The 12,979-nt window shown below is 40.3% G+C and overlaps 1 protein-coding gene across 2 annotated transcripts in view; it reads left to right on the top strand.

Moving 5' to 3' along the window:
• The first annotated feature begins 345 nt into the window (after positions 1 to 345).
• Positions 346 to 12,979, top strand: part of RGS17 (regulator of G protein signaling 17) — a 28,778-nt gene continuing 16,144 nt past the window's right edge. The window contains exon 1 of one of the 2 annotated variants that reach the window (XM_050894601.1): positions 346 to 479. In XM_050894601.1, the coding sequence (XP_050750558.1) occupies positions 361 to 479 (119 nt within the window). In that variant the 5' untranslated portion in view covers positions 346 to 360. The remainder of the gene's footprint in view (positions 480 to 12,979) is intronic. The other variant, XM_050894600.1, reaches the window with a different exon arrangement.

Below are 12,979 nucleotides of genomic sequence, written 5' to 3'. Positions count from 1 at the left end.
TGGTAAGGAACAAGTCAGTCTCTACCAAGTGCTACACAAGCTGTGTAGCTTGCTGTTCAAAAGGGTAATAAACAGTCCTTTTAGTCCAGCCAAAGCGATAAGAATAGATGTGATTCAACGGCACGGTAGCATAAGCTTGTCACTAAAATGTGGTCTTCTGGAAACTGCTTTTAACACAATAGAACTATTACTTTGCCAGCACAGTTGATGGCCACGTGCTTTTGTTGCCACAAGCTGTGAGAATCAGTAGAATCAGAGATTGCTGTAGAAATGTGAATGTACTTTATGACGGTCTGTAGTAATTCTGTACATCTCTTATGTCTGTGTTCTTATAGCCACTTGGGCACTGAAGTAGCTGAAATGAGAAAGAGGCAGCAGTCACAAAATGAAGGAACATCAGCTGTGTCTCAAGCACCTGGAAACCAAAGGCCCAACAACACATGTTGCTTTTGTTGGTGCTGTTGCTGCAGCTGTTCATGGTATGTCCTGTAGTATATTTGGTTCCATATCCACCACAGGTAAACGATGAGAATGGAAAGTGCCAAGCACTGGGAACATGCAAACTTCTGGGAGAGGACTGCTGCCAAGAGGCACAATTTAACATTTCACTTAAAAATTTGATTAAACAATTCCCTGATTTGGTTGGACATCTTGTGAGGGGGAAGACGAGAGAATAGTAAATTCAAGCTATATTTACCCTACTTAAACCATAACTAAATTAGGACATTTCAGTTGTAAAACTAGTATGTGTGAATGAGAGGCTTGATACTGAGCATTTTATAATTTGCATTCAAAACATTTTTTTTTTCTGCTTGTACTTTTGATATTACAGTTCTCTGCATCCAGGAGGGTAAAAGGGAGATGGTCATAAATGTGAATATATGATGACCTGTTTTACTACTTAGTTGTTGAATAATATATATTCTGTAAATCTGAAAACACAAGCCTTAAATTCCACTTTATCTTTTAACTGGTGTGGTGTAATTTTAGTGGAAAAAAGGCTCAAAAATTGTGGCTGCTTGTCTATTCCTAAACAAAGAGTTCACTTGGAAAGTCAAAGAATTAAAGCCAGTTTCAGAAATAGCTTTAAATTCTCAGTGTCTTGAGATGCATCAGGTCTTTATTTCTTATTTTCATGAACACAGTTAGTGTTGAAATATAAAGTAATTGACATGCATTACTGTTTGGAGCCTGTGCATCCTGTTACATACACAGTTCAGTCTTTTTGGAGTGACCATTCCTCTGTGTATCTGTGTTGTTTTCACTTGAATCAGCCATCTGGCCTCAATCTAAAATCTGAGGCTATTTGCCCCCAATATATTTAAAAATACATACCAGCATGTATGCACCAGGCATCAAATAGGACAGCTTTTTCTAAGATGCCACATCCTGGAGGCAGTACCAGGGTGGACCTGCCTTGGCTGTTACTTCCAATTTCACCTGGAGGCAGAGGATATTTGGAGCAAGGATGAGCGAGAGCTCATGCTTTTACGAAGTTACTTTGCAATGCGTTCAATCCATATTGCAAAGAGGTGGAAGTGTATTAAATGGGAAGAAAAGGGAGTATGTTTTGCCACTGTTATCTCTGCTTTGTGACAAGGGCACAATGTAAGATTAGCTATACTGTTACAGACCAGAGGTTCATTTAGCTCAGTATCCTATTTCAGGAAGTGACCTGTAGCGGATGCCACAAGGAAAGCATAAAACAAGGGGACACCTCCTCAACCTACCCACAGCAGAACTCCTCACAACTTCTGGCAATCTGCAACTTAGGGACTTCCTGGCCCAGAGGTTATTGCTGTGTGTTTTATAGCCCTTGACGGAATTTTCTTTCATTAATTTGTCAAACCATTTTCTGAAGCAACTTCCTGAACTCGTCTAAACTTTTGGCATCCAGAGTTTCCCATAGCAATAAATTCTGCAATGGACCTGTGCGCTCTGTGAACTATTACTCCCTTTTATCTGTTTTAACCTACTAGATGTTAATTTCATTTGATGCCTCCTTGTTCTTATGAATGTGAAGAACAGTGAATAATTGTTCCTAGGATGATCAAGATTTTATAGAGCTCTCTCATATCCCCCTTCAGCTGTCTTTTCTTCCATAGTCTTCTCTATTTTAATCTCTATGATACAGAAACTGACCCAGATCATGGTTTATCCTTCTCTCTCTTCTCTCTACCCACCTACCTTGTGTGTCTCTATGTACCTTTCCTATTCTACTCTCTCCTGTCTGAGATGTGTGACTAGATCTGTTGCAGTAGTCAAGACATGGGTGCACCATGTTTTGTGTTTGCTCTTGATTTTTTATTATTAATTCCTAGCACTCTGCTTGCTTCTTAACAACCCCTGAGATGATGTTTTCATAGAATTATCCACCTTGAATACAACATCTCTTTACTGAATGGAAAAAAAGTGCATCACTGTGCATGTACAGCTAGGGTTGGCTTTTGCCTTGCATACTGCAACATGAATGGCCATAAAAGTATCAGTCTAATTTCTAAAATTTAAAGACAACTGATTTTATTTTTTAAGCATGCTATAGCTCAAGAAGTCTTATTTGATAACTATACTCTATTTTGAAGCTTTCATGAGCTTTGTGACCCTTGGAGTGTCTCCACTCCTTAGAATGCAATACCATTATATATTTGAACAGCTTATGCATATTAAATCTAAATTAGAGCAATTACTGCTTTAAAATGTAGGATGTCCCTTCAGCTGCTTTAGTAATTGTTTTTGCTGTTAATATCCTGTCTTTCGGGGTTTTTCAGGGGTTGAAGGGGCTTTTTTGGTAAAGTAGATTAGACTAAGCATGGAGATACCCTGTCAATTTAAGCTAGTTTTCAGGATTAAGTCAAAGAATGGGTCAAAGGGGATAGTGACATTACTTGCATTTTCTAAAATCAAAAAGGTAGAACAGATGATGTAATAAGTCTTTTCCAGCTCTATCTTCTGTGATTCTGCAGTGGAAACTCCATTAGAGGAGAGATGGGACAAAACTTTAAAAAAAGGCAATATGCAATGCTTCAGAATCTCAGTTAAAATGAAGTAATTGATTTTGGTGCCAAATTTGTTTGGTAAATTTGAACTATCCAAGTAGAGTATGGATTACTGTTCTTGCCTCAGTTGTGTACCTTAAAAAACTACAAGAATAATTTAAAAAAAAAAATACGTAACAAACTTTACTAGTCACTCATTATATAGAGGATCCTAGGTAGGTAATTCTCTAGGGTAGTTCTCTGTAATAGGAAAGCCTAATCAATAATTGTAACAGGTTCTCTGGACCTAATGTAATTACATGCTTTCCCTAGTTCCACAGGTCTTTGTATTTGAGTAACCTGAATTTCTCAAGAGATACCTGTCTGGAAATGTTGCTGGATTCATTAATGGTGATGACAATGCTTTAACTGTCAATATCAAGATTAGGAGACTTTTCTTCTGTTTTTCCACCAGCCTGTGTGACTGAGGACAGCTCTTATATCACTAACCTCTTAGTGCCTCAACTTCCTCACCATTCATAGAAAGTGGGGGGAGGGAGGGCAGGGTATGAGCAGCTTCTAGTAAGAAGCTTTCACTTTTATCTGTTTGAAGAGTTAGTTCAATAGTTCATATATCCAAACAAATCATTAGAATTCTAAAAATATCTTTTGTGTATCATGTGATGTTTGTTTTCTTCTGTTCCACCTTGTGTTAAAATCAGAATAGGCATTAAGTCTTCTGTTTGCATAACAGCATAGGCAAATATTCACACCTTTGTTTGGGGAAATAGTACCTTGCCTAATAGAGACTTGTTAACAGCAAGAAGTTAGATCAAAAAATTATTCAGTACATCTTATTACAAACTTTTTTTTTCTCTCTAATAATTCCTTCTCAAAGGTAAAAAATATTTGAGTAGTTCTCCATTGTTGTGGGATAACCCTGGTAGGCAGCTCAGCCCCATGCAGCCGCTCGCTCACTCCTGCCCAGCGAGATGGGGAAGAGAATCAGAAGGGTCAAAGTGACAAAACTCATGAGTTGAGATAAAGACAGTTTAATAGGGAAAGCAAAGCTGTGTGCACAAGTAAAGCAAAATAAGGAATTCATTCACTGCTTCCCATCGGCAGGCAGGTGTTCAGCCATTTCCAGGAAAGCAGGGCTCCATCACACGTAACGGTTACTGGGGAAGACAGACACTACAACTCTGAACCTCCCTCCTTCCTCCTTCTTCCCCAGCTTTTATTGCTGAGCATGACATCCTATGGTATGGAATATCCCTTTGGTCAGTTGGGGTCAGCTGTCCCGGCTGTGTCCCCTCCCAGCTTCTTGTGCACCCCCAGCCTGCTCGCTGACAGGGCAGTGTGAGAAACAGAGAAATCCTTGACGCTGTGCAAGCACTGTTCAGCAACAGCTAAAACACTGATGTGTTATCAACACTGTTTTGGTCACAAATCCAAAACACAGCACCATATGGGCTGCTATGAAGAAAATTAACTCCATCCCAGCCAGACCTGGTACATCTATTGGCACTGATAATTGTCAGGACAGTAAATTGTTCAGTTTACGAGGACAAAAAGCAGGGCTGATTATCAAGGTTTGCTCAGATTGGAAAAGATGGAGATAAACAGGCTCCTTAAGTTGGCCATTTTATTGTAATAGGTATGGTCAGGATGTTGCCCAGCCAGCTTAAGCCCTGAACTGGTGCCCGAGCATCAGTAGTGAAGGAAGCAGTCCTCCTCAGTGAAGAAAATAAAGTGCTTCTGAAGTTCCCAACAGGAAAAGCTTGTCCACTTTCTACAGAGGCAGATGATATATCCCTCTGGAGATCTTCTATAGGACCTTCCTCTCTTCACTGGCCAGATATAGACCTTAGGTGCTTACTTCAGGAAGACTGCCTCACTAAAGCATCTAACAGATAAGTACCAGTCAGGTACCTAAGGTGCTGGGCTGAATCTCACCCTCTGTCTTAAGCTTCCACAAAACAACATTTCCGCAGAGGACAGAAGAAAAGGCTTCTTACTAGGTGTAATTTCAATGACTCAGGTAGCCTGAGAGTTGCAAAATTTGCAGTAAGACACCTAACATGATAGTCTATAATTTCCTTAATTACACATTCTCCAGAGTGCTGCGCATTTAGTATTTAGTGCTATGGCTTTACAGTTTTGAGCTCAGCTTGGCGAGGTAAGGGTAGAAGCCTGCTATTTCGCCTCACCAACCTTATTTAGCAATCTGTTACTCCAGCTTCCTGAGCAGACATGAAGCCAGTCATTCTTTTGCAAACACTTGTAAATCACATTCTTCAAAAAAACTCGCAAGACAGTAGCACAGAGAGGTTGGCTATTCTGCCAATTTTATTTTGCTTCCTCTTTTGTCTCCCACCCAGAGCAGGAATCATAAGGTGCTCAGAAGATTTTAAAGCTGTGGGACACTCTGATGCCTGATAATCCCTCTCCTTTTACCACACACAGAAGGCTCAGAAGGCATCTAACATCTGCCCTGCAAGAGACCTTAGCAGTATGGGAGTCTGGGGGACATGAAAAGCCTTCCAGGGGATAAGTGAAGATGATCACACAACTTCACTTGGTTCTGTAGCTCGATTCAAATGTGCGAGCTGGAAAGCCTTTACCTTAGAGGGAACCATTAAAACAACTGCTGAAGACTTGTGGAAGAGGGAAAGGGACTCACATGTCCAGCAGCTCCGAGCTGTGCCCTGTACAAAAGCTATGCCTGCCATTTGATTTCTTGTGATCCTTCCATGACTAGTTTCCCACACCCAAGAGATGCCAAGGAAGATAGGGTATTTGCCAGCTTGGCAGTAAACAAGAGTTGCTCTTGGCAAGAAACCTCTCTCCTCCAGTTCTTATAACTTGCCTATGACTGCTGTGGATTACGTCTGAAACTTCTTCCTGACGACCTTGTTACACAAATATTTTTCTTTATTAAACGGAACATTTTCTTTGCATGGATTTAGCAGTTGACTTGGGCCTACAAGAAGATATTTCTGTCTCTTGTGCCATGAATATGAGATGACAGATACAGTTCTAAGGAAAATTTTAAATTATATTTTTTCTCTATGGGGTTCAACATTTTCCTCTTCCTAACAAACAGATAGTGTGCATGGTACTCTAAACGAAAAAAACAAACCAAAACAATTTTTTTTGCACTTCCCACCTGTCTAGTACTTTGAGATGAATAATTTTTTTCTGGTGTATTCAGGGTTAGTTTGCCACCAAAAAATTTTGTCTAAGCTTTGCATGACTCTACACAAGATAATCCCCGGGGTTGTCATGGCTGTTTTACCTTATTTAACTATGGTAGAAAGTGTGGAGGAGAGGGAAGCAAAGAAAGGATGGAAACAAAAACCAATTTAATGCAATAAATTATAGCCACGTGTTCTGAAATACGTGGAAAACAAAATCCATATTCTGCTTCCCATGCCTGTCTGCAGCAGAACTTTTATACTAGGAGCAGACTAGAGGTGGGTGGGTACAAAAAGAGTCACCCAGGCTCCAGGATTTTGTTAAAGCTTTCAGCAAGAAAAGAAAATCTTTATCTTTGAAACAAAAGCACTCATTTTGAAAAATATTTTTGGCTTCCAATTTTTTTTTTACAAACCTAATTTTTTAATTCTTTTCCTCCCTGAACACACAGGATAACACATCTGAAACAGATGTACTCACCTCTCTGCATTTTACCTTTTCAAAACATCACACCTGAGAAAAGCAAATATGGAAAAGTGCATCAGGAATTATTGTACTCTAGTGCAGAATACAGAAGTGCAGGCTACTGTACTCTATTTTACTGAAATAGAAGGTGATATTTTTAAAAATATTTAATGGGAAAAGATGTTCCATTCTGAGCCTTTTTATACTTTAAAACATCACAGGACTTCCTTACATTTTTATCATTTGCTGTTGCAGAGGTCAAAGATGAAAACATTCCCATCTTTCCTGGAGAATAATTTATTCTGAGGGATAGTAGGCTTAGCTAGCATGGGAACTCGGGCTTTATGCATCTATGGGACAGTATCATCTGTATCATCACACTGCAATGGGCAGCACTGGTGCTTTCTTAGGAAAGGAGCGCCAGTTCTTCTGACAGGTAGAATTTAAAGCTGGATAAAATCCATTATATGACCTGTCACACAAGCTACCAAATGTGATATTCTAGAAAATCAGTCTTAAATCACCTTGTCTTTAAGTCCACATATCCTCAGTGCTGAGGCCATGAGAGAAAGCTGCCTTGCAGACGTTCCTGTTGTCACTGGAATGCACCATGGGGTAAGTGTGGGGTAAGGATTTAAATACTTAGTCCTCAGAAATAGGCCTCTCAAGGTTCCCTGAGCTACTTAAAATAAGAAATTTAAATTCTCAGCATTTGGAAAAACAAGCAGAAGACACTCTGAAAATAAATCGCTTGTCAAGTATTTTTTTCATACTTTTTAAAGTTATGTTAACAGTACTTATTAAATAATAACCAAGTAAAGCATTTCTTTTCCCTTTAAAGCAAAAGAAAGGGATAATCTCTAAAGTTAAAAAAATCAGAGGGGAGAAGCATGTCTTCCCAATGGGTATGATATTTAATAGGCTCACTCTGCTTTATAATTCAGACAAGGCAAGTGATTTTTCTGGACTTTTATGGATGTTTAGGTCCTCAGGGCAGGCTGGGGACAGGTGGCTCTGTGCATGCTTGTTTACACAACTCTCCCAGGGCATCACAGCCTGACTTGCCAACCTCTGGGCTTGCGCCCTTCTGTGACACTGGGCCAGATTGTCAGTGTTAGCCTAATAATTCCTGGAAGTCTGCTCTCTCCTTGAGCCAGAACACAAATATGCCTCAGATGTGATTCAATACACGGCTTAACCTCAGATGTGATTCAATACACGGCTTATCCCAGCGCTCCAGAGGTGGCGAGTAAAGGCAGCTTTGACCACTTCCTGCACCTCCCTGTGAAGCAGATGTCAAACGCTACTGTTCGAAAAAGGGGAGCACACTTCTTCTACATAAACGATGCCACAAGGTGCAAAGGTATGCTAGATGAGGTCTCAGGTATACTAACTGTGGCGACCTACTTCTCCATAATTTTTCCTGCATCTACTTCTAAAGAGTAAGATGTGAATGCAGGAAATCAAAATGTTACCGGCAAACCAAAATGACTATAGAAATAAAATTTACAAAAGGCAAAATTTAATGTAAAAACAACTAAAGGAACCTTAAAGTGAACCTGTTAAATCTCATGAGAGCCTGCCTTGGTTACTGTGGAGCCCTGTTCTAAATTAATCAAATACATTTCATCTCCCCTCATCAAAAAGCAGCCCAGAAATCCCTCTTTCCAAGCTCATCCACCACCTTTTATCTTCCTCCTTTCTTCTTTTCAGTCCCCTGCCACCTACCTCCAAAGCCCTGTGGAAGCACAAGGTCTTGCACAGCCTTGGAGCAGGGGCAGGAACTGTGAGCCACCAGCTCCCACAGCAGCAACAGGTTTCCACAGTTCATTTGCCATGCAGAAGCAGCTTTGGTGCAGGTTATTGCTTTGTGGGACATGTAAAGTAAATCAAAATCGTGCAGTTCTCTATGAGAAAGCTGTAAGCTACACACTGCATTTATTTCGGCAAGTGTCTGCAAAGGGGTAGTCACTAAGGTGCTGCTGGTCTACCATGAAATCATGGTGGAAGCACAAAGATACACAAGACACTACACAGATGTTCAGCATATATAAATCATTTTAAATTAATTTTCAACCAAGAACTCTGGTTTGAAAAGACCTTTGACACTGTAAACAGAGTCTAACTCCATGTAAACTGATAAATGGTTCTATTTTCAACGGTATAAGGTAAACTTGTTCCTCCCCATGATAAAATAGAAGTCTAATGCAAAGGGTGGAGCAATAGCTTCTTATGCAGCCAGTCTGTTAGCTTTGATCGCAAGCCAGTGGCAGAATCCTCATTAACATCAAAACCAGCCCTGGGGTCTCTGGGCCAAGCTTTCCTAGTATCAGGATTTTATCCTTAGTATTTTAAACTTTGAAAGTTCATTTCATTTTGAGGAACAGATGGAGGCTTATGTGTTTACTGACATTTTTATCCATCTGTGATAACACAAGCAGGTTAGAGAATGGGTAGAACATAAACATAATATATTAGCAAATTTTCAATAAATGTTTCTGAAGCTTCACAAACCAAATACGTAGATTCCTATGTGTATAATACTGCTAAGATAAGAAACCCTCATCAGTCTAACTGCAGAAAATAGTCCTATTTCAAGCAAACAATTCTGTAAAGAAAATTGGAATTTAAAAAAAAAAAAAATCAGAGCTGCAATCCTCTTAAATTGAAGAATAAATACATGCTCAGAGGGGATTTGGGATTACACAAGGCTCATTCTAATTCAGCCGTGCATAAGATGCTGACAGTAGCTCCTTAGAAGGAGATAGCAGACTAAATCTAGTTAACTTTAGAAAATGATCTTGATTCTGCCCTGGTGCAGCACACAGAGTGTATTCAGGGACAGCTGCTCTTGAGGAGACTAGAGGGAGAGAAAGCAATGGCAGAATCACCTCCACTGGGGTAAAGCAGCTTGATGCCTCCTCAGAGGCTGTTTAAGAGATGGATTGCTTCAGAGCATCAGCATCTTGGCTCTCCCTCGCCACTCATGCCCGTTTCCCACCTGCCTGTGCCAAAATGCTATTCAGCTTAGTGTCTGCGGAACAGTGGCTGAAGGAAGATTCGTAATGTCATGACAGATTTTCTGTCACCAGTGCACAGCTTGACTGTTGCTGTGGAAAAAAGAAAAAACAGAAAACCAAGAGTGCTGAGGATGCCTGAGTCCAGTTTACGCTGTGATTTTCAGCTGTTAGGAGTTTGGAGCCCTTGAAATCTCCCCTGATAGGGTTTGGGCTGGTTTTTTTTCCTTATTGCAAATTTGACAATTATGTATTTACACAAAGATGCATTAACTCAGGAGTCTGTGGAAAACCACAGAAATGGAGAAGTGTGTGAAAGGTCAAAATGGGTCTGAGATCAAGATATAAGCTGAAGTAAGGCATGTTGATAGATGGTGTCATTTTAAAGGTGCCAAGGAGGCCTTGCAAATCCTCTGAACTTTATTCATCATGGAGTATAATAAAAACTTAAATATTTAACATGCAAAACCACCACCAACAAAATCTTACCCAAATTAAACACACTGGCTGTGTCTATACTAGTAAACGAAGCAAGACCAGGGTCTAATATGGGCTCAAGCAATCAGCCATGCAGTTATTGTTAGCAAGTGTTAACTCCCTGCCAGAGTTTTGGCCAGTGCCAAAGTGCACAGTCTCAGGCAATGATCTGTCGCAGGTGCAGAAACCCTGCTTTGGGTATGGACTTTATGGACTGGGGCTACATGGTGCCAGTCAGCCTCAGAGCCAGAGAACTCTCCCAGCCCGTTTTATCTGCAAGAATAAATGCAGTCTCTAGTTCCAAGCCAAAAGGGAAAAAAATTAGGCTACTTAAATCTGTTAGCAGCAAAATTTCCATCTTACAAAGGTTTATTTTTTAACTATGTATCATTCCAAATCCATTTAAAATGTCAGTTAAAACAGGAATAAACGTCTAGCACTTTTAAGAGAAAAAATGAGAGAATGTATCATGGAAATGAGTCTGCATCCCTAGTAGATAACACTTCTAAGATGGAGATCCTCTCACTAGAAAAGTGGGTCAGACATTCATTATGTGAGGCAGAAAGGCAAAGGAGATGTGAATCTTGTCTAGTCACCCTTAATAATTCCATAGCACATATATTTGTCTAGATGGCAACTCTGGCTCTTCTGAAGTAGCTGATTGAGGGCCTGATACCGGCAGATGCTGAGCACCCATTATGGAGCAATGGATATCTTCAGTTCCTCTTGACATCCATGTTGAAAGTGCTTCCCAGCTCAGGGCCTTGTCTAACAGAAAATCTGGAAACCAGCAGTCAACATCCATCAAAACAGATGTAATATATACAGGCTGGCATGCCAGTTCTCAGTCCTGTTTGTTAGTTGGACAGATGTTAAGTGGAAGATCCCTCATCTTATTTGACTGTAACGTGGATAAGCGTATACTAGTTTGGTCCAGGCTAATTTCATAAAATACAACGTTCATGAACATCATGGTAGGAATTATGCTTTACAAATACATAAAGCCCTCTTTAACTGAAGAACTTTACAACACCTTACGAAAAGAAAAAATGTGAATTTAGTATGAATATTCCCAGGCATCACTTTCCATTTGGAAACTGCAGCTAAATCTATGGAATCAAAGGAGTAACCCTAATCAGGCTCAACTCTTTACTGTTGCTGCTATTTTCATCTCTGCAAACCAAGAATAATAAAAAAAGCCACTACAGAAACTGAGACTAGGCCCATTTATCAGAATTAATTGACATCATTAGGCTTGCTTGCTAGTGGATTGGAGGGCTTTTATTCATCCAGTTACCCTTTCAAAGAATACAATTTCTATTTCTTTGAACACTAGACAACTGCCACTTTTAATTGTCTCAAATATATGAAGGAATTGCTTGCAAAATAGCTGTAGCCAGGAGTAAGGACACTGCGGATTGTCTAGTAATTAGATGTATCCATTGTACAAGACAGAATATGAATGGTAATATTATTCTGAAGGAAGGAATGAAGCTGACAGCCAGACTAGTGATCTGTTGGGTGACCTGACAAGAGAAATACACCCTTGAGTTGAATTTTGCCTAAAGCAGAAACCAGCTCTACAGTAATGAAACAAAGCTAGAGTAACTCCATTAGGAATCATTGGCAAGCAAACTTTGTCAAGCCATGGATTTCTTACCTATACAGAAATTACATTCCACATCTGAGAAGAAAAATCTCAAAAATTTATCCTAGAAAGGACTAAAAGTTTCCAGAAGTTGTAACAGCATCTGGGGTGGCTATCATTATGTAAAAGTAATATAATCTCTTTAAAATAGAATCCAGCAGAAAGCATATTTTCTTACAGATTTTCAGAAGAACAATATACATCTGAGAAAAAGCAGAGTTTAGGAAAGTCAGATTGCTTTAAATCACTAGTTCTTTCCTCTCTTGCACAGTTACAACTTTTGCTCAGTGCTAGTCTAAGTTTGAGGGAGATACTGTCCTTTATTCCTGAAGTTCAAGTACAGTGCACACTGGTAGTTTCCATCTGCCTTTGGATGCCTGCTGAGCTGCAATATCTGTAGCTAGGTAGTTTAAATCAGTCACACAAGAACAGAGGAGGAAAGCAAGTTCAGCAAGGCTGTCCATTAAAAGGACCAGTCTCCTTTCACGTACCTTTTTGCCTGCATTGACCCTGAAAGCATTTCCCTCCTTCACCCTGAAGTCATCCTGAAGTGTAAATATCATTACATTTTTTTAAGTAGCCCCCAAAAATATTCTTCAACCGCAGCCTTTCTTTAAATATGATTGTAGTAAATGAGTTGGTTGTGGCACTGGTGGCCACACCTGGAGTACTGTGTCCAGTTCTGGGCTATTCATTGCAAGAGACCTGGACATACTGGAGAGAGTCCAGCAAAGGGCCACTAAAATGATTAGGGGACAGGAGCATCTCTCCTATGAGGAAAGGCTGAGCTGGGACTGTTCCACCTGGAGAAGAGAAGCTCAGGGAGATCTTATCAATGTGTATAAATAACTGAAGGGAGGGTGTAAAGAAGACGGAGCCAGGCTCTTTTCAGTGGTGCCCAGTGGCAGGACCAGAGGCAATGGGCATAAGCTGAAACACAGGAGGTTCCCTCTGAACATCAGGAAACGCTTTCTTACTGTGAGGGTGACCAAGTGCAGGCACAGGTTGCCCAGAGAGGCTGTGGAGTCTCCATCCCTGGAGATATTCAAACCCCATCTGGACATGATCATAGGCAGCCTGCTCTAGGTGGCTCTGCTTGAGCAGGGAGGGTGGACAAGATGACCTCCAGAGCTCTGTCCCTTCCAACCTCAACCATTCTGTGATTCTGTGTTTCTGTGATTCTGTGTTCAACTTGGCAA

The sequence above is a fragment of the Gymnogyps californianus genome, chromosome 3 (assembly GCF_018139145.2).
Source record: "Gymnogyps californianus isolate 813 chromosome 3, ASM1813914v2, whole genome shotgun sequence".
Taxonomy (NCBI): Eukaryota; Metazoa; Chordata; class Aves; order Accipitriformes; family Cathartidae; genus Gymnogyps; species Gymnogyps californianus.
This window is presented reverse-complemented; position numbering and strand designations above follow the sequence as displayed.